The sequence below is a fragment of the Amphiura filiformis genome, chromosome 16, assembly GCF_039555335.1.
Source record: "Amphiura filiformis chromosome 16, Afil_fr2py, whole genome shotgun sequence".
NCBI lineage: Eukaryota > Metazoa > Echinodermata > Ophiuroidea > Amphilepidida > Amphiuridae > Amphiura > Amphiura filiformis.
In genome coordinates, this window is record NC_092643.1 from 14,949,229 (window position 1) to 14,970,342 (window position 21,114).

Sequence of the window (21,114 nt, forward strand, 5' to 3'; positions counted from 1 at the left end):
TACGTAAGTGAAAATGGCGAAAATTATGGACGACCCCTTACCTGTGCATGTTGATCCGGTCCAAGAGCTTGTACATGTACAGAAAAAGGATGCACCACTAGGTGAACACTGGCCATTATTAGAGCATGGGTTAGGAGTGCACGGATTTTGTCCACCTGAAAAGGACCAATAAAATCGTCTCTTCATATTATACATAACCAATCAAAATCGTCACATAATGGTCACGTTATATTTTCGGAGACCCATTCAGTTTGTTTACTGCAGGCAGGCGAAGATTTTCCTTTTTTTAAGGTTTTTTTTTTTTTTTTTTAATCGTGAAATTCTGCGACAAATTTGGAAGAAATGTTACTTGATTCGATACTCGCATTGTTTAGGTATAAAACAATGGATATTTGTACTGTGTACTTTTGAGCACTCGAAAATGACATCTTAATTCAAAATTTAATTATAAAAAAATCTTTACAAAAAATGAAAATCTTACAAAAAAAACCTCATTCCGCATTCGTCTTTGAAACTGCCATGGGCTTTAAGACATAACAACTTTTTTTTTTTTGCTTTAGGGGTTTAAAAACTACTATAATCCCATCAGGCAGCAGTGATTTGTTTTGCCGGTTTGTTTGTTTTTCAAGGAAAGTGTCCTAATTTGATGGAAATTATCAATCTATACTTTATCAGATTTATTGGTGCCAGCATGATTTTGTAACTATATTATGTACAGAAAAGCACCATACTATTGACATTTCATTTCTTTACAATAATACTGTATTTTAACTTCTGGAAATCTATTATAATATTGTAATGAAGAAAGGGCTCTTATAAGAAGGGCTTAACTCATCGATACCCAAACTGTTTTACAACTGACCCCATTTTGCCTGATTTATTTAACGTAACACACAAGTGGCATATACCCGCAGATAATGGAGGATGGGTGAGACCAACATTTGAGTCGTCCTATTACTAAACATACAAGTATAAACTCTACCAATTCAAACGAATTGCACATAATTTGCAACGTTGACCTATAAAATAAGATGCAGCTATAACATTCAACATGTTCAAAATCTGTTTACTGCTCAATACTGCTAAATCGCGCGTAGCATGAGAAAATTGTCCAATTCGGGTATACGAATGTAGCTTTTCACGCATCAAATTTACAAAATTCGCTGTGTGCTGTCTTTCGCCAATTCTTCTTCTTTCTGGCAACATGCCTCTTCTTCTACAAACAAAATGCGCTGAAGCTCTAATTAATGCATGGTGGTCACTACTGGCATAGGTATTCAGGGTGTTCACAGCTTGATCATGCTTGACTTTGCTATGGAATACAAAATAAATTTTAACAACCTGATATGTCAAATCATAGTGTCTTAATCTTGGACAAACCAAAAATGCAGTGGTGGCTTCTTTGTACAATGTTTACTTTGGGGTCAAAAGGTAAAGGTGGTATTGGAGTAAAGCAAATTGGACATACGGTTTCCATAATACATCAAATTATATTTTCTTTGTACCTTATTGTTTTTATCAATAATCAATTACAGTTAATGAGCTAAAAGGACTGTAAAGGCTCAATAATATGTAATTTTTGCCAATATATTGCTAAAACCAATGCATAAATGTTCATAGTACTTTTATTTTGCATACTTTTGCCCTGAAACTTGGTGAAAGTGTTTCTAATATGTTCTAATGTATTATATAGTGAAGCCGCATAGTAATTAGCATATTTGCATAATTAATGAGCTAATTTGCATAAATGCTAATTAATTATGCAAATTAGGGCGACTTGCTCATTAATTATGCATAAATTATCTGGAATTCATTGGGAACACTTTGACCAAGTTTGAAACCAATATTCTATTAAATAGAAATGTTATGAACATTTATGCATTGAATTTTAGCAAAATATTGGCAAAAATTACATATTAATGAGCACTTCAAGTCATATTAGCTCATTAACTGTATTGATTATTGATAAAAACAATACAATACAAAGAAATTTAAAATGTTTGTATTATGAAAACCGTATGTCCGATTAGCTACAAACAAAAGGCAAATTGATCAGTGTTCTCTGCCCTACTCAATTATTGATATGTATAAAAACATTAACAGAGCACTTCCAAAATGCCTCCAATACCACCTTAAAATATGGAAAATGCAATGGGACGTTCATTTGTTAGTCTATGCCCTGAAGAACCAAAATGGGTGCGAGATATTCGCTCCGTACCCAGATTATATTGATTCTAGTTAATGCTATCTTCATGATTTTCTGTTGTAAGGGTTTTGGAACCGCTACGTAACCATACTATATATGAGACATGTCATTAGCAAGTGAATTGTCGAATACTGTACAAGTTCAATTTCAATAAAAAATAATAAGCATGGCGAAAAAAGAATGAACATACGAAAGGGGAAACTACTCACTAGAATCTACATTAAAATTACAATCCGCCTGAGACATGGAGGTTGTTCCATACGCAAGGACGTTAATCCTTGTTACTGTCGAGGGCACATTGATAGAATGAGTACTCTGACCCGAGTTTCGAGTTCCTAACGTATTGGTTCTGTTATCCGCATCTCTATAGACAAAAATGATATTGCTGTCTGTGAAAGTCGTGCCAGGAATGTCAATTGTTATTGTTCCATCGGTAACCGTAGCACTGCTTGGGCAAAAAACTCGATCTGAGTGAACAAGAGAGAAAAGTAACGAAAGGGTTAACTACAAGAATTACAGTCATGAATGGAAAAGGTCTCAGTGATAAATTGAAACCAAGGAGTGTTGAAACATCGGGGCTAAAACGGTCTACAACAGACATTCTCAAATAGATTCTGTGAAATGCCACATTAAAAAAAAGAAATAACTTAAATAACTAAATAGCTAAATAGAGCGGAGCTTCTCGTGGGTAGGGTCCAGGGTCTCGCCTAAGGGCCCTTGGTTAGGGCCGGGGACAAAGCCCTGGCATGTGTTTTTGAACAAAAAATCGGGTTAACAATGGACTATTTTTTACCCAGGGTGATAGAAAAAGGGGAGCATTGTAACAAAATGATGAAAAATTGTGAATGAAATTGAATTTTACATAAAAATTTTGTGTTTTTATGTTGGTACCGCATATCCTTTTATTTTTTATTTTTTTATTCTATTTTTTTTTTTGGTCTTCACTTTTTCAAACCATACAAAAAGCTTTTGGGTTAACAAATCACAACTTCCGTCGGCAAAACATATTTCCGTCGGTACATTTACAAGTTGTGCCCCCTCGGTTCCAAAATCCTGGCTACGCCACTGGAAAGCGATATCCTGGCATGTTTTTGTTTATATTTTCAACTATTTCCTCTGACATATAATATTACAGATATGTCTAAATACACCAAATACAAAATTATTTTAAAAAAACGTTCTTATATTCTATTGTGTTACAAATTTCAGATATATACTACGTATTTTGACAACGGTGTGCACCGTGTACATGCGTATCCATAAGTCCAGGATATTCATCCAGCCACAGTGTTCACCGTGTAGATATGGTACGTACCTATACCATAATACGGTGCGTTCCGTGTATCCAGCATGTCTCAACAAAATTGTGCAAGTGAAAAACGCCCTCTTTGTCATTAGAAAATAACGTTGTGACATTATGTTATTATTACATCAAAGTCAAGGGGGTATTCTTAGCTCTCAAATGCTGCTTGTTCTGTTCAATTTGCTTATTTTAATCTCGAGATATGTTTAGTTAAGAACGAAAGGGTAAAATCACAATTGTGCCACTTTTACTAGGGAAGAGGGCTTCTACAAAATAACATTTGCTAATTATTGCGCGAGTGTTGGTATTCTGAAAATTGTAAACGGAGTTTAGGTTTCCCTCCAAGATGGCGGGTAACCCAAAACACGGGAACTCTCTATACTTTCATGACATTTCTCGATGATCAGATAAACACTGTACCTTTGTCTTTCAAACAACACATGTAAGTATTATATCACACACATGATTACATGACAGCATTAGCATAAGATCATGAAGATCAATGGTCTACAATCACTGGCTGAAAATGAGTCGTCTTTGTTAAGGGAAATAAGAGGCTGAAATGAGGTATTGTTGTATATTTTACATTTTCTACGGAATTAAAATATGGAGAGTGCTGCCTTTTGAAAAAGTAGTCCCCCTGGAAAATATTTTGAAGTCTTGATTAAAATGTAAAAAATACCAAAATTAGTGGTCCAGAGAGACAGGTCAGCGTTTGAGCAAGAAATTTATTTTTCAAGATGTTCTCACATGAATAATTACATTTCTATTTACGTAGCATTTTGTAACATTTTAAGCCCTATTTACATACAATTATGCAATTTTCATTCATTTCTAGCGTATTGCATGTTCTTTCGGCCATCCCACCCACGCATGGGCAGATTGTTGTTTGATTTGCATCAGCTGAGTAATAGCTGTCACATGTGACGAATCATTATATTTTAATTTTTTTTCATTTTGGAGACAATTAATGTCATTTGTAATAACTGCTTTTTTTTTTTCGCCATTTTTGCAAAACAATTTTGCTTCCCTTCAAGACCTAAAGTTGTCGAAGGTCAGAGGTTAATGACAAGTCTTAGAATTTAACAAAGGCAGACCCAGGGCCTAGTGTTAATTCCTGCCAAAAACTAGCCATATACGCCATGTACGTTTGCTCTTCTCGGACTTTTAAACACATGCCTAATTTAAAATCTATTGATTTTATGCTAATGCTGTTACGTAATAAAGTATATGGTATCATTTACAGTTACAGATATGAAAGACAAAGGTACAGGCCTTATGTGATCACAGAGCGTGTTTATAGTGGGAGCAGAAGTGCGGTACATTGCGGTACAATTTCTACCCGGTTAGAGATTATCCGGATACTTGCCCACTATAAACACTAGCAGTATATGTATGTACGGTACATCGATATCCTTCTCAACCGAAGGATATTGTGGCGAGATATTCCCACTATAAACACACCAGCATAAATTGTGTGCGGTATTACCGGAAGTGGGAGCTTCTTCATGATGCGTAGGATGCGCGCAGGATATTCGGAACGATTCTCACCCCCAAGAGTTATCAAAACAGAAGCTACATGTTCACCGCCATGATCATATTGTTGAATGGGCTCTTTATAGCTCGCGCCACAATATTTACACATTCCCCGTGTGACCTCGGGGTCATTGCAAATGTACGATAATGTTAGCTGGTATATAATTTGTGCGGTAACTGTGTCTCACTATAAACAGCAAGGGTATCGGTATATATACAAGGATTATCGTATACGGTATACTCAATATGCGGTATATTCACTATAAACACGCTCACTGAGAAATTCCATCCAAATATTCAATATATGGGGTCAAAGGTCAACTTTCATTACATACTGACCGATCCTCGTAGTGATTGAAAATCTCATCAAAGAAACTGGCCTTATTATACCCCAGTCCCACATTACTTACCTTATCGGTTGCACGCACGTTGACTATACATCAAAAATGTCCTAATATTCTTAAATGTTTGTGTGCCAATATCTTTTTCATTGACATAAGCGTGTGTTTTAATCAATTTATTGTCTGTGAGCCTTTGGGTCAAATAATGAAAAGTTTTTTGTGGCTTTTTAATTAATTTGTGTTTACTAAATTTAATTGTTGTTTTCAGTCATTTTTGGAAGTGGTAGATGTACCTATTTGCCTTTGTTTTGTTTGTGTTTGTGTCAGAATATTAGGCAAATATACATGAAATAACAAAGTTGACAAGTTGAAAGTTGATAAGTTTATTTACAACGAAACAATAAGCAAGTTTAATTGAAAAATTTCAAGTTTTGCTTGATTAACTCATCAAATTAAGCAATTTTACAACTTGTTGCTATTTACCTGTTTACATCAGCTTAATGAATCTCAAAGCTGACCTCTTTTGTTTCACCCACATCCGCAATTAATTGTTTTGACTTGTAAATAACCGTCCTCTCCAGGTGGGTTTTAAAAAATCAACATATTAAAAGAAAAATTGATTTTTCCTTTTCGATGTCACTAAAAGGACTAGATATTCGCTGGAATAAACTCTGATTGTTGTGTCTGCCGTCCTGTCAAATCAAAGTAGAAACGCGCTGTTTATTGTCTGTTTTGCCATTGACCTATGCGTTATTGGATCTGGGTCACCATATGCGCGGCAAGTATAAAACTTTACCACGCCCCTCATGATATCAGGCAGACCCAACATTCCGAGTTTTATCGACTACCGGACACTATATTCCTTCCGTAAGTAAATCACATCATCGCGGCGCTATTCATTAGGCCACACAAAAGAATTGTTTGATTGGCGTAACCCGACCAACCCTAAAATTCGGCCTAACTTTTGGGGCCTTATTGTGGAGGTATTTAGGGGCTATTAGTCTCATGTGTTACGTCTTTGCTTACTTTATCACAGTGTTACTGTACCAAGTTTTCCAAAAATCTAAAAAATTCATTTAAAAATATCAGATTTTGCCTTTTTGTTTAAGAGATAAGCCTAACACTTGATGAGGGTGACATTTTGGCCAATGTTATGTTGGTGAGTTTATTCATACGGACACTAGTGCCTCATGACATAATCACCCCTGATATATTCCTCTGTTTTTGGACCATTACCCATGATTTGTGATTATTTCTGAAAGACCCAAATTGCTACTTCCTCTCATTTATGTTTTTCAAGTCATTTTCAACCCCGGTTTTTAACCGGAAAGTCAAGAAAGTTCTTTGAATTCTGAAAGATACTCATAACCGTTATGTCGTCAGATCCCAAAGATGCACCATATCTAGTTCCGCGTAGAGCATGTACACCAATTTATTAGTACAGATTTATGATATTGGTTTTAATTTGTTTTGTTTGTTTCTTTGTTTGTTTGGTGGGTGTGGGGTGTTTTTTTTTTTTTTTTTTTGGCTGCTATGTTTTGTTTTAGCAAGTGATATGATTTTGCCAGTGTTTCGTTTTGCTGATTTTGGTGTACAAGGTGGTACAAATGATAAGATTCTCAGTGGGGTGCAAAATGTCCACTCTTTGGCAATTTAATAATTAACAGGGGTCTTAATTGACCTTTTTGGTAAATCACATAAGCCTTTGCGAGTAGACCTGGGATGCCGTCCGAGTGACGCCGATGCGCACATCGTTAATAGCGAACATCGTTTCTGCGTAATAACAAGTCTGCGTCAGATTACAACATCTCAGGTCTAACCGCAAAGGATTATGGGATTTACCGAAAAGGTCAATTCAAAACTACTCATATTTTAGCCATACCATATGATCAGTAGGGCCATTTTACACCCCCAGAACCTCATTTTAAACAACCCATAGCAAGCAGGAAAGAAAAGAAATTAACTGCAAAAACTATCTAACCTTTCTCTGGTGCCCGAATATATGTTTATTTTGGGCACATATGCATGACAGGCAATAGATCAAGCCTATCCTCGCTTTCAAGTCATTTCTTTAATCTTTTTTTATGCAGCGCATTTTGATAAGTGAAATATCCAATGAACTCACCCGAGTAGAAAGAAACAACCCACCTAGTGTAACGGGCAAATGATTTTTGCAAAACAACTTTTCTTGTGTCTCAAAAAGTCAGAGGTTCAAGAAAAGGTGAGAATCGAGTTTTATACTTTTTATTTTTTATTTTACTTACTTTTTTATTTATTTATTTATTTATTTATTTATTTATTTATTTATTTATTTATTTATTTATTTATTTATTTATTTATTTATTTATTTATTTATTTATTTATTTATTTATTTATTTATTTATTTATTTATTTATTTATTTTTTTTTTTTTTTTTTTTTTTGTAATTGAATCCCTGATCCCTGATCATGGATGCGCATACATTTACTGGGCACATTACATCTGGTTGAATTGCGCAGTAAGATGTGCGCATCCATACGTCATAAGGGATGGAATATTCAGATTGCCCATTTGAGTTTCAAATGGTTGTCCTTTAAAGGAGTGTTTCGTGATCCTAGCATCCTCTTTTTATGACATTTTTCAGTACATTTCCACGAAAAAAGCCTATTCCCAAAATTTCAGTTGATTCCGATTTTGCGTTCGCGAGTTATGATTGATTATGTGTATTACACTACTCCATAGACAATGCGTTGTAATTTCGTTCTGGTGCACCAGAACGAAATTCAAATTTCACGATATCTTTGCAAAACGAATTAATCTGCAAGAAATATTTTGTACATAAACATTATGTAGCCAGAGGTTTCCAGTGATATAAAAATCTCAACTTTTTTGAGAAAAGTGGGGGATGAGGCTGTGGATCACGAAATGCCCCTTTAATATGTAACTTACTCCAACAAAACAGGGAACAATTACTCACATATTTGTTTATATTTGCAGTTGAACATCAAAATCAGATTGATAGCATAACATAATAATTTGGAAGATATGAATGAGTTTGTAAAGGGTATCGGGATATTTTGATTTTGATATTGTGAACTGCACAACTTGATTCCAAGAAGCTTTAATAAATCGAACATAATTTTTATTCAAACCAGAGCATTAAAAGAAACCAAATAAAATGCTAAAGTGGTTCTCAATATTATACCGGTTACCTACAGCATGGGAAGAGTATATATCGGGCAAAATGCTGCATGCTAAATGATAACCTATTGTATACACGGTTTGAGGCATGCGGTAAAGGACACGCGACACGTGACGTTCGAGGTTGGCGAAAAATACAAGGCTGACAGCCCCATTAAAAATAGACGGCTAGCAGTTATAAATTAAAAAACAACATACTTACAGTGGGGTACATTGTCGTACCCCAACGGATTTAGAGTAAGATAACTTTGCTTTGACACCACATAACAAATTTAGAATTGTTTGTGAAGATTTCATGATTATGTGTTAATCCAATGGCGACGTCCAAAATGGCGATATCGCATCCGCCACCACCTGGTTTGAGGTGAAAATATTCAGCGGTTTATATGATGAAACATATAACCTATTAATTAATATATTAACCTAATTACCCAATGAACTCAAACATTAATCACGGTAATGAATTTATTAAATAACATACTCAACCAATAACTCAACATTTATTATCATGATTATTTTAAAACCTCAAGTTTGGGGCGTTTCTGCTTCTGTTCAGCATGTGCCACCAAACTTTGCAGATTTGTTTGCCTTTGAAACCATAAATCAACCCTAAACAATGCCTTTGAAACCATAAAGTCAACCCTAAAAATTGATTTCATTTTGCACATCATCCCCACATATTCGCCTTGTTGTGTTTATATGAAGAACAATGTGCCGACGACGCCGTGCGCTACACAATCAATGAGCATTAAACTATTTCTTGTTTAATTGTAACACTTTCGGTTGGTGAACTGTTAAATTTTTCTTATTACTTATATTCAGTTTCATCTTGTAGCGAGCAATCGTGTACCATTGTGTCTATTCGGTTCTTGTGCAGGATGCGTAGCCCCATTACCTACTTTACTTGTACAATGAATTGTTTATAGTTCATCCAAATTGGTTCACTGGTTTAAACTTGAGGTTAATTTATAGTTACAGTTACAAATCACCAGCGAAGATCGATTGATCACCAGCAAATGAGAGAGGTGGTGACTTTCTGTGCCGCAAATAACGAGGTTTTCCTCTTTGAATACTTAAGGGCTCGGATAACTACGTTTTCACGTATTTTTTGTGGGACCTGATAGCAAATCAGACATACCGAATTTCATTCTGAATACGAGGAATATGTCCCGATAGATATCAAATAATTTTGATTTTTTTTTTAATTCGCGATATAATATATATACATTTTATAGCAAATGATTAAAAATTGATTTTTTTTTTTACTTAACAATCCTCGAAGTAAATTGTATAAATCTGATGATATGTACTTAAAGTGTATGTAGCTGGGATGAAAAGCCGACGATCAATTGAAAATGTTTACATTTCGTATTGAAGATATGGATTTTTTCCCCAAGACACCCAAAAATTTAAGTCTTTTTTGGAAAAAACCTTTGATTTATAAAGTTTACTTCCAGGACTGTTCAATATCAAAAATATCAATTTTTAATCATTTGCCATAAAAAAATATGTATATAATATCTTGAATTTAAAAAAATCAAAACTATTTGATATCAGAAGACCATTCCTCGTATTCAGAGTGTAATTCGATATGTCTGATGTACTCTCTGGTCCCACAAAAAATACGTGAATACGTTGCTATCAGAGCCCTTAACAAAAGTAAAACGGTGCTGTCCTAGTGGCTCTATGCCATTATTGAAAGTGTCATTCTATACATTCATTTTTATGAGGACAGTTTTAATGGAACCTCTTTGCTTTGATATTTCAAACCTATTGTCATTAATATACACTGTGGTATGCCTACATTTTATTACCATTTTGTTAGTAAAAATAGAAATGACTATAAACTTGGCTGGTTCTTTTTTGGATATATGTGCTTATTTAAGCGGTAAGCGGTAAGTTCGCGTAAAAGCTGGCAACCAATATATTTTTATTAATTCGGGTGTGCTGATTTCAAATATTTTGTCTGCTAAGCTGTATTTGAACCACGTGACCAGGAAAAAAGACACCAAAAACCCCTACAGGGTTATACCAAAATGTAACAAATGTGCGCGTTTGTAGTAACCGTTATGGGGCTCAACAGTCCAAGGTCAATTTTCATGGGTGAAAAATTAAAGTTGCTCCAATTTTCGTAAAAATTGAGGCAAATTGTTCCTCATGTTCATGGGATTCCGGAAAAGAATAGTTTTTTACTTTCTGCAATGTAAAGTTCAGAACATATATGATAAATCAATACAAATGTATTGAATCCTATTGAATGCTACATATCTTTTAACATTTTGCTATGTAAAATACAAACTAGACATCACAGAGTGTGCAAACTTCCAACAGTAGGCTAACAATTTGCGTTCATTTTTAGGGGCAACGTTGACTTTTGACCCATGCACAAAAAGCAAATCGACCTTAGACCTTTTGTGCCCCATAACTTCTTACTTTACATTTCTGGGATCCGTGGGGCCAGACAAATAATTTGACATGTGTTATTGGAATAAAATAGAATTTTGCCCCTATATGATCCTATGGGTTCTTTTTTAGGGTCACGGTCTCAAAATACTGCTCGGCAGACAACAGATTGGAGTTCAGCATACCCAATTAACAAAAATAAGCTGGTTGCCAACGTTTTACCAAATTTACCGGTTGGAACGCGATTTTTCCCAAATAGAACCAGTTTAAACCGTTTGTGAAATGAGAAAAATGCCCTGTAAAGCATTTTTTTTATGTCACAAAACAGAAGAAAAAGGAGAACCAAACGAAGAACTTCTAGACACGTGGTCGAAAAAGAGAAAAAGACCAAAATCCAAAATGTAAACAAAGTTAACATAATTATAGTGCGAAAGACACAGAAAAAATAGAAAACGGCCAATTTCAATTTTCTGGAAGTGAATGGTGAGAAAAATTAACGTAACCAAAGCCCTTTTGATCATAATGACAATCATTGTTAGAAGTATTAATAATATAAATGTATTTTGTGTGTTTTGTATATCACTTCTTTGCGTTCCAAAGTAATGATAACATCCACAAAATAATAAATATAATGGAAATATTAACAATAGTAGAATACATGTACCATTAATGCACTGTAAACATGGTAAACCCATTCATTTTCGTTAAACGATATGTAGCTTAAGCAGTATACAGACTTTTTATTGTACGTACAATATTGTATGTACAATATGTACGTTATTTAATCTATTGCCATTCTATTTCCAGTAATGTTTAAGTTCTAACGAATGTTTGATGACGTAAAATCGAAAATGTATTTCTGCTAGATATTGTATGTAACATATTATCGATTTTCCGTCATCAAACATTCGTTAGAACTTAAACATTACTGGAAATAGAATGGCAATAGATTAAATAACGTACATATTGTACATACAATATTGTACGTACAATACTCGGAGTCTGAAGCGCGCTTTAGTGTTTAGCTCCATTAAATATCTTTTATTCCTGTCTTACTGTCACACTTGAAACTAAAGATTCAATTGATCATTTCTAAGAGGGTTTCATGCATTAGAGTTATATATTGTTAAGCTTCTTTACAACTGGTGCATTAGTGGTGATTATATCAATGTCAAAGGTAATCGTAATATCTATATGTCATTATTCGTGATAAATGATCAGAATAGAACAATGTAGAAGTGGTAACATTAATGGAGAGAATGACTGAGCTTTGCTGATACTATAATACGAAAATATTTTCTGGTTTCCATTATTATTATTTCCATCACAAACTATTACAAGAATTATTTAAAATCAACAAAACCATTTTTCTTAATCCACCAAACCTGAGCAAACTAGCTTTTCACTTCCCCACCCCCACAAACGTTACCATGATAGTGTACGCCCCCTCCAAAAATCACTTTGCCAGATAACGTTGGTGTTCTAAATAAATGTTACTCCTAATTAACATGATTAAGTGCTTTATTATACAAGTCCACCTTAGTAGTTAATAACAGACTGACAGTGCGGCAAGTACCAAATTATGTTCGTGGGAAGTTTGCTATTGTATATTATTATTGTCTTTGCCAGATTCTGAAGCCATTTCATTTAGAACCATTAGAAAAATGTAGACAATAGAAACACTATAGAAAATAAGAATGCAACATTCGCATCTTTGTCAATCAAGGCCACAGGATTTGCTATGACTCTGTTCTGATGACACACAATAAATTAAGACCTACACCAAATTCCCATTTTTTATTTACTCCTAGTGGTTGTAGTTTGACGTACTAATGGACGCGATTATTTAGCTTTCCAGTGTAGTGTAATTGTTGCAGAGATATTTCATTAATGTCTATTTTGTGCCACTTTTACTTCTTATGGCAATGTAAATATTGCTTAGTGGCAAATGACAATGCGGGAACTCATGAGAATAAAGTGGAAAACTTGAGAGAAAATTGACAAAAGAGTGCAATACTTCATCCATTTGTTTTGTTTTTCTTTTGCTGGCGAAATGTTCACATTTTGTCAATGTTTGAACAAAATTCGGTGTAAATTGGCCAACAAAATTTTCGTAAAGTGTTAAAATTTTCACTGGAATCATGTTTCTAAATTTATTAAAAATCTGGTCCATACATCTTTTTATCGTTTTCGAGAACAAAAATGAAATATATTTCTAATACAGGTTCTCTTACAACACTTACACTGTATATGCTATTATTGAGTGTTATTGTTTTCAAAATCAATAAGAAAACCTATTTGTACACACTTCAAAGTAGCTGTTGATTACACCGTCCTGTTATTGTTGACATGCTTGTGCGTTGATCCAACAAAAAGTTTGCCCAAAGGGGCACAAAATGAATTTTGAATTATTTCATAAACAACAACATATCTCACCAACGTCAAAACCGAATTGGATAAAACAAAGGTTATAAGCTAGTAATAATTAGCGCCCGACTACAACTTCAACTTGTCGGAATAAATCAGCCGTTTTGGTTGCAACATTTTTTTTGACATGCCGTAATTCTCTATGAACAAATGTGTTTACTAGAAAGACGTCCAAAGGCCTTTGGTTAGGGGGCTTAGCCTTTTGAGGAAAGGTGGATAGGCATGAGCAGCTATACGGGTTGAATTGTCATGCTGTCAGGTATAACGACAGGGTGCAAGTTTGATATAAAATTGGATCGGTTGAGCCCATATTTATTGGTCGAGCTATGAGTTTTAACGTCGAGTCCAATATTTTAAAACTCATAGCTCGACCAATAAATATTGGGCGTAAAGCATCCAATTTTATCATTATTATGTTTTGGATCCAATATTATCACAACTTGGATCCATCAAAACATAATAATGTACAACATAGGTTAAAGGACTACTTCGTGATTCTAGCATCCTCGTTGTACGATGTGGTTCAATATCAATGAAAAAAACTGATTTTCAAAAATTCCAGCTGATTCTGACATTGAATTATGCTCCATAATGGACGACATTTTTTATCAAAAGACCAAATCGTCAAGAAATGCACACATTCTTGTATTATGCAGATGGTATAACAATCTCAGCTTTTTGGAGTCAGTTGGGGATGGGGCTTTGGATCACGATTTTTTTTTTCAAATTTGCCTGAAAGCATCAAATTGAAATTATAATAATTCTTTGTTATTCATTTCAAAAAGTCCTTTCAAACTTTTACACCGTTGCCTTTTGTGGGACATTTCTATTTTATATAAATTTGTGCAATTGCTTTCAGCTTTCACAAACAAGGCTATACATCCCCACCCAATCAAGAAAATGGGCTATTCCAGTTGAAATCCATAGGCGACATGACCTTAATCTTCCACACAGGGAGTGTGAATTTCAAATAGGGTTACCTGAATGGGTGACTTTGAAATCTACACTCCCTGTGTGGCAGATTAAGGTCAAATCTTCCATAGGGGGTTTTGGATTTTAAATGTAATAGCCTAATGATTGTTGAGATTCCATCGCCTAAGCGATTTCAGTACAGCCTACTACAAATAAAGTGGTGTAAACAATAATTCCTGATTTGTATTAAAACATGTAATCTAGTCCAATTAGTTATGAACGACAAAGCTAAAATAGCTACTTTTTCAACACTTTTTGTGTTATGCAATTCGTTGGCGTCATTGGTGAGATATATTGTTTTATATGAAATCGTCCAAAATCCATTTTGTGCTACTTTGGGCATAATGTCCGTTAGGGAAATGCACAAGAATGCTGACACTAACATGACATCATAATGATCAGCTACTACAGAGAGTACAAAGGACTTTCGTTGAGTTTTATAATGGCACTCAACAATATACCATGCTGAACAGATTTTTGAATTTAAGAAACTGATTCCAGTGACAATGTTAAGATGATCGGAGTGCAGCATGACCCAAAGGCGCTTGCCTCAAAGTATTCAGACAAATAAAGCTGGCACAGACGAGGAATGATATTGGTTCTATAAAAGAGATCCCAAGGCTTGATCCGGTGACATTTCAAGGCATGTGCATGTTTTTCTAGAGAAGAAATTGCCTAAAACTTTCGTTTTTATATTATTGGCCTCGAGACCCGATTGACCTATAAGATCAATGTAATAATGTTAAGAAGTACGTTATAGTTTTTTAGTTCAATGACTAATGACTAAAACTGGACAATATGACTTAATACTAACATTGAAATCTTGTGATGGAGCTAATTTTACACTACTTTGGCGATGTGTCGACAAATGTGAACAAAAAGTGTTCAACATTGAAGAATATTGTGAGCAAAAAAACAACAACAAAACCCAAATTGGGAGAAATATTTAACTAATTTATCAATCAATCATTATTTCTCGCCTAAATTCGAATTTATTCTCAAGAGCTACATCATTGTCTTTTGTTACTAAGCAATAATGCATAAAGTGGTGCAGAATGGATTTGGGACGATATCATACATGTCATATAAGCAATATCTAACAACACCACTGACTTGGATAAAACAAAAATATTGAAAAGCTGTGTATTCTAGATACCTACTATACCTTAGTATCGATAACAATAATGCGCCATAATTTCTTCAACAGTTTTTATTTTCACTGTATGACTATAAACTTGTTTTATTACGCTTACACTACTTCTTGATTATATTAAATATGAACTTTTTTTTAATTTCACCACTTGCATTAGTTTAATTACATATTCAAACAACAACACTCACTAAGAGCGGCTGAAAGTGTATAAATGAACAAATTGGTCTTTACATTTGCAGTTTTGAAAATTGAATTATTAAAAAAAGGTTACTTACTTTGTTGGGCTGATGAAAGTGCAATACTACCAAGTAGTGTCACAGTCAGCAGTAAAATCGTCATCCTGTGTGTTTAGGCAATCTTCTTATCCATTCCAAAAAGTTTCAAAGCCGGTTAATGATACAGACTCGTATGCTTATTCTTCGCTGATAATCCCAACAGAATAAAAGCTTTGCCGGACGCTAACCCAAAAGTTTTCTTCTAAAAAAACTTTTCAATTAATCTAGCTTAACTTGATAAACGTGGCTTACAATCGTCAGTGCTGCCTTTCGAGTGAAGTACCCTTAACTAATGTTGGCAAATACAGAAACAACCTGTGGTCGTACGTAGGTATGGTATGGTTGGAAGAATCCTTTAATATAGGCCTTCCGGGATAGAGGCGTGACGAACATGTCATGGAAGACTGATTGGTTGGTGGTCTGTAAACATTAACGAATTATCCCATTTTTGAAAAATTACTTAACTTGTCGTCTACATTTTGACAAGTAGCTTTTCGGAGGTGGGGGGGGGGGGGCTTTTTTTTGCTAAAATTGAAACATTTCTGACACAAAAACGTAGAAATTGGTGGTTTTGTTGATTGTCTATCATGTCTATATTCGCTTTTGTTCTCGTTATTAAAAACCAATAATAAGATTTCTGACACTATTTCGATTTTAATTTTCTTAAAATGACAAAATAACATTAGTTTATAACTGAACAATTCCACTTGCATATTTGTGTCAAAGATGATTCGGACCTTACACAAATTTGACGGGATGTTCCTTACTTAGCAGCATACATGGATGGGAATTCACCGTAGAAGTGACGTAATAAGGTGATTAACTACCATAACAATAGATGAATATAATTTTTGAATATATCGCCCTGCACTACAACTTTCACGCGTTACCTATGCATTGAACCACAGAGCGTGTTTATAGTGAGTCAGATTATCCGTTATTTTCCGTATAAGTGCTGCGAAAACAATGGATATTGCCGTATAATCTTTCCGTATACAGCCAATATAAACACGCCCTAAGATGTCAAAGAACATGGATAAAGACCTGGATCGTATATTCTATAGAATATTCATATCATGCTGATCACTCGAACCTTTAAAATAAGTATCTTTGAAAAGATCGGTATTGTATTCAATCTATGATTGCAGACATATACAAGTGGTAAGTGCACGCTGCTTGTAGTGCAGGGTGATATATTCAAAAATTGTATTCATCTATTGCTATGGTAGTTAATCCTGTTATCATATCACTTCTACGGCGAATTGAACAATAATATAACATAGTGTGAAATCACACAATTCTTTCTTTCATGTCTGTTGCTAGTCTGATGCTCTACCCAATAAAATATGGCGAACCGTACAAAGGGTGATTCTTGTTTTAAGGTTGGTATGTGTTACATGTACAAGAACTCACTGCTTGTACACATCGACCATAGTTTAGTTCATTACTATCAAGCCAGAAATGTTAATTATATTTTAAGAGGACAATAGCATTAAAAAATCGTAACATATTAATCAGGTGAAGAGCATGGTGAACATTTAATTGTGCAATTACTTCTAAATTAATCAAAACAAAATTTTAGTATAAATCGTCATTATGACCACTTCTGTAAATATGTTAGCAGTAGCGGAGACATGTATATTTTTAATGGTTCTGAGTTAATGAACTGAGACCCCATGTCAACATATTATGTATACATGTACATGTATAATAACAAACGATTCAAGCCTTTCAATGCATGCTTGCCGTGAATGAGGTATGATTTAGCATCATGTTAAATAAACGTGGTATCAGAGTAAGTGGTCCGATTTTTCATGTTCTATTTTCTATCTTAGATTGAGGCCTAATATTAAAACAATATGTTTCCAAATTTTTGAGTTGTATTACGTCAGCGGTTTTGCTATGAGAAGTAAAAACATGTATAACAATGCCCCATAGGATAGTACATTTACACTTCCGATGTGGTTGACGCGATTACGTTTTTGTTCATACCATTTAAAAACGAAAAATATCCGGGGGTTAAATTTCACTAGAGTAGTGAGAAAAATATGAGCTTACTCTGATACCAAAATCTCTGCTTTGATGAAGGTTTGTTTAACTCAATGATTTATAGTTTACTTCTTACATTGATTTTATTTTTCCATAAATTTTGAGGTTCATAAGTTAAAGTTAGCAACTATTTTAAACTGTTGCGATTTGGTAGTTCACAGCATCTTGCAAATGGTAGTGAGCTTTGGGGAAAATTGCATTGATCAGTTAATAGCGAATGTGTAGAAGAATTCAAATATCATAGATACACTTTTGTAGGCCATGTGGTTCTTGAATTATGTTGTAAAACGTACATAACTCATTCACTACAATAACTCAAGCAAGTTTTCAAAGCATGATTTGTAGAATGAACTTTTGCAAAACATTAAAGTGTTATTTCAATAATATATAGATTTAGATAATGAAAATCGATTTTGTTTTTGGGTTGCTTCGAGCAACAATACCTCGTCTATCCTTAAGGCCAATAATAAGCCTATATAAAAATTAAAGTTTTGGGTGTTTGGGAATAAATGAAATTACACCCCTGATCCCTTACGTTTTCGCACGGAGCGACCGTTTAAACAAATAAACAAGCAAATAAATAATAAATAACGCTGCTAACTCTTGTTATCAACCTGTGTATTTGTAATAATGATTTCCAATGAAGGAAAAACAGTTTATTTTACATTATAGGCTAACCATTCACCAATACAATTCGGTCAAGGTATATAAATCACCCATTACACACTTGAGTTCATACACGAATGTACATGTTGATACAATTTCCATGCATAGAGCTTATGTGGTATGATTTATTTACTAGTTTTATGGATGACCTTATTTTTTTTGCAAAGGTTACTTCCAGTAAACAAGTTACCAAATATTTTGATGGCTAAACATACGCGTATGTAAATAATTTCATGTTAAGCATATTCAGCAGGTTGGGTTTCAGTATTACACCACTACCAAAAATTATCTTTGCAAACCTATCATACGATTTGTTTTATTAACAATATTTCATACAGTCACACAGGCTCGCAGTGTACCACACAGTCTAATATGGCGCATGTTAAACACACTTATTGTTAGCTCAAATACACGTTGGAAAACGCACAATAAACTTAACCAGAGCGTATACCACTGTACGAAGTCAACCTTTACCATCATGACATACCGCCTACAGGTTCTTTTTACATGTTACGACAGCCATAAAGTTTGCTGTAACCACTTAAAAATCCCAAGATCTGCAGACATTTTGCGAGTAATGATTCTATTATATAATATATACCGTTCTTAAGCAATAAAGCTATTTGGAGGAATTTTATTTACAATAATATTCTAATTTGTATACAAAATTACAGCCATTGCTACTATCCTTTACGCCTATGTAAAATAAAGTACTGGTGATTTAGTGTCTCTAGAAATAATAATAATTATCAAAGTATTAAAATCCATCAAAAATGTACACATTTATATACCTGAAATTTACATGTACAAAACAATCAACTTTTACACATAATCGGTTCAATACAATATTTATAATATCATTCATGAGTTGTGCAAAAGATTCAGGTCCAAATAGACGACTTGTGTCCAATATGTTATCACTTAAATTATAATTAATTATTGCTATGGTCGACTAATTATTATTACTGCTGTATTTTGAATTGAATATTTTTATTTGTTACCATTGGTATTTCTATTCTTTAAAAAAGGAGGTTTCAAACATATTATCGAAAGGAAATTAGTGACAAGTTATTTTTTGTAGTTTATAGACAAGTTTTCGTACGGTACAAAAATATTCTTTTTAGAAGAAGACACAAAGGGCACTATTGGTGGGAATTACCAATAAGCGATATCGGAATGACTCACATGCGGCTTAGGTCATAGGTCTGTATCAAAATCGGCCCTCTCGCGAGATTTTGCATACAACCTTAATTCTACTGTTTTTTATTTCTCCAAATTTCTTACCGATTTTATGAATATGAAAGTATTCACTTATTATAAGATAAGAAAAAATCGAACAATTTCATCACAAATCTTAAATATATGTAATTGCAAAATGTGTGCGTGTTTGCAATGTATGGCAGCAACTTTGGTACAGATCATATTTCCCCAATCCAACAAGATATCATAACTCCCTTTTCGCTTATTGTTCATTAACAAGAAAGCCTCAAAACCTTTTCAACCACATTAAACAAAGCTCATTAAAGTTTGAATCTCATGATTTATCGTTTTAAAAATAATAATTTATCAATTTTGTTGAAACTAATTGTCTGATATCAAAATTCTAAGGTACTGTGCTACTGATGACAAGAAAGGCACATAGAGTTTTCATTTTATCACAAAAGCAAGGCTTTTTCACCCCATTGCATGTCGTTCTCACACATGCGCAGTCATGAACGGCTACCATTAGGGTTAACACATGCTCAAGACACGTGTTGCGGCTGCGCATGCGTGACAGAGCAAACACACAATTCATAGTGAATTTTAATAGGCACCTTGAGATAAAGAGTAAAGGCAACTGATGGCACATTTTTAAATATTGCTTTAAGACCCAAATACTTAATTGCTAATCCATAACAAAACTATTACTCACTATACACCCTACATATACCATAGTACAAAGTCAGTGTTGAACTGTATAAAAAGAATCCCGCTTAGAATATTACATTTTAAAATAAATTTAGAAAAAAGCTACATTCAGTACAAGACTACTGAACTATTGCTATTTCATCAGCACGTTGTGATTTGCCTAGTAATATACTGTTCCTACTCCTTGGTGTAAGACGGCATACAACTAATGCAAGCACAACAATTACTATCATTAGCACGGCCATTGCGACCATTACAGTTCCGTTCGTCAGGAAGTGTCCTCTTCGGATCGGCGGCTGGAGATCGTGATTTGTAGGAACCATGGTCCGATTGATGTCTTCTAACTCAATTTGAACTGAAATATGAACAATAAAGAACAAACCGAATAAATGCAACATATTGCATAGATTATATTAGGCGATATAAGCTTCTTTTGTACCCTAGGGCGTCAATCCGAAGTTGATCGGGGTACAAAGTTGTGTGATCATATGACTATAAAGGGAGCATGCCGTTGCGCTTACGTGAATATTGCATGTCTACATAGACCAGGGAAGTATTTGCTGAAATCCCGGGGCTGAAATGTCACCCCATCCCTAAATGTGGAGAGGACACGACCCCCGTCCCCCGGAATTGACGCCCATGTTTGTACCGCAAGTGCCCGCAAGTCTAATTGATAAAGCCAGTCGTTACTCCCT

The 21,114-nt window shown here is 34.3% G+C and overlaps 1 protein-coding gene and 1 long non-coding RNA gene across 5 annotated transcripts in view; both read right to left on the bottom strand.

Moving 5' to 3' along the window:
- Positions 1–22: 22 nt before the first annotated feature.
- Positions 23–16,086, bottom strand: LOC140135618 (uncharacterized). The gene is made up of 3 exons (XR_011856548.1): positions 15,797–16,086; positions 2,416–2,673; positions 23–155 (listed from the first exon to the last, which is right to left on the bottom strand). It is a non-coding gene; the product is annotated as an uncharacterized lncRNA (long non-coding RNA).
- Positions 16,087–18,462: 2,376 nt separating this feature from the next.
- Positions 18,463–21,114, bottom strand: part of LOC140135614 (uncharacterized) — a 194,659-nt gene continuing 192,007 nt past the window's right edge. For all 4 annotated transcript variants that reach the window (XM_072157178.1, XM_072157165.1, XM_072157166.1 and 1 more), the window contains one exon: positions 18,463–20,774. In XM_072157178.1, coding sequence (XP_072013279.1) covers positions 20,539–20,774 — 236 coding nt within the window. In that variant the 3' untranslated portion in view covers positions 18,463–20,538. The remainder of the gene's footprint in view (positions 20,775–21,114) is intronic.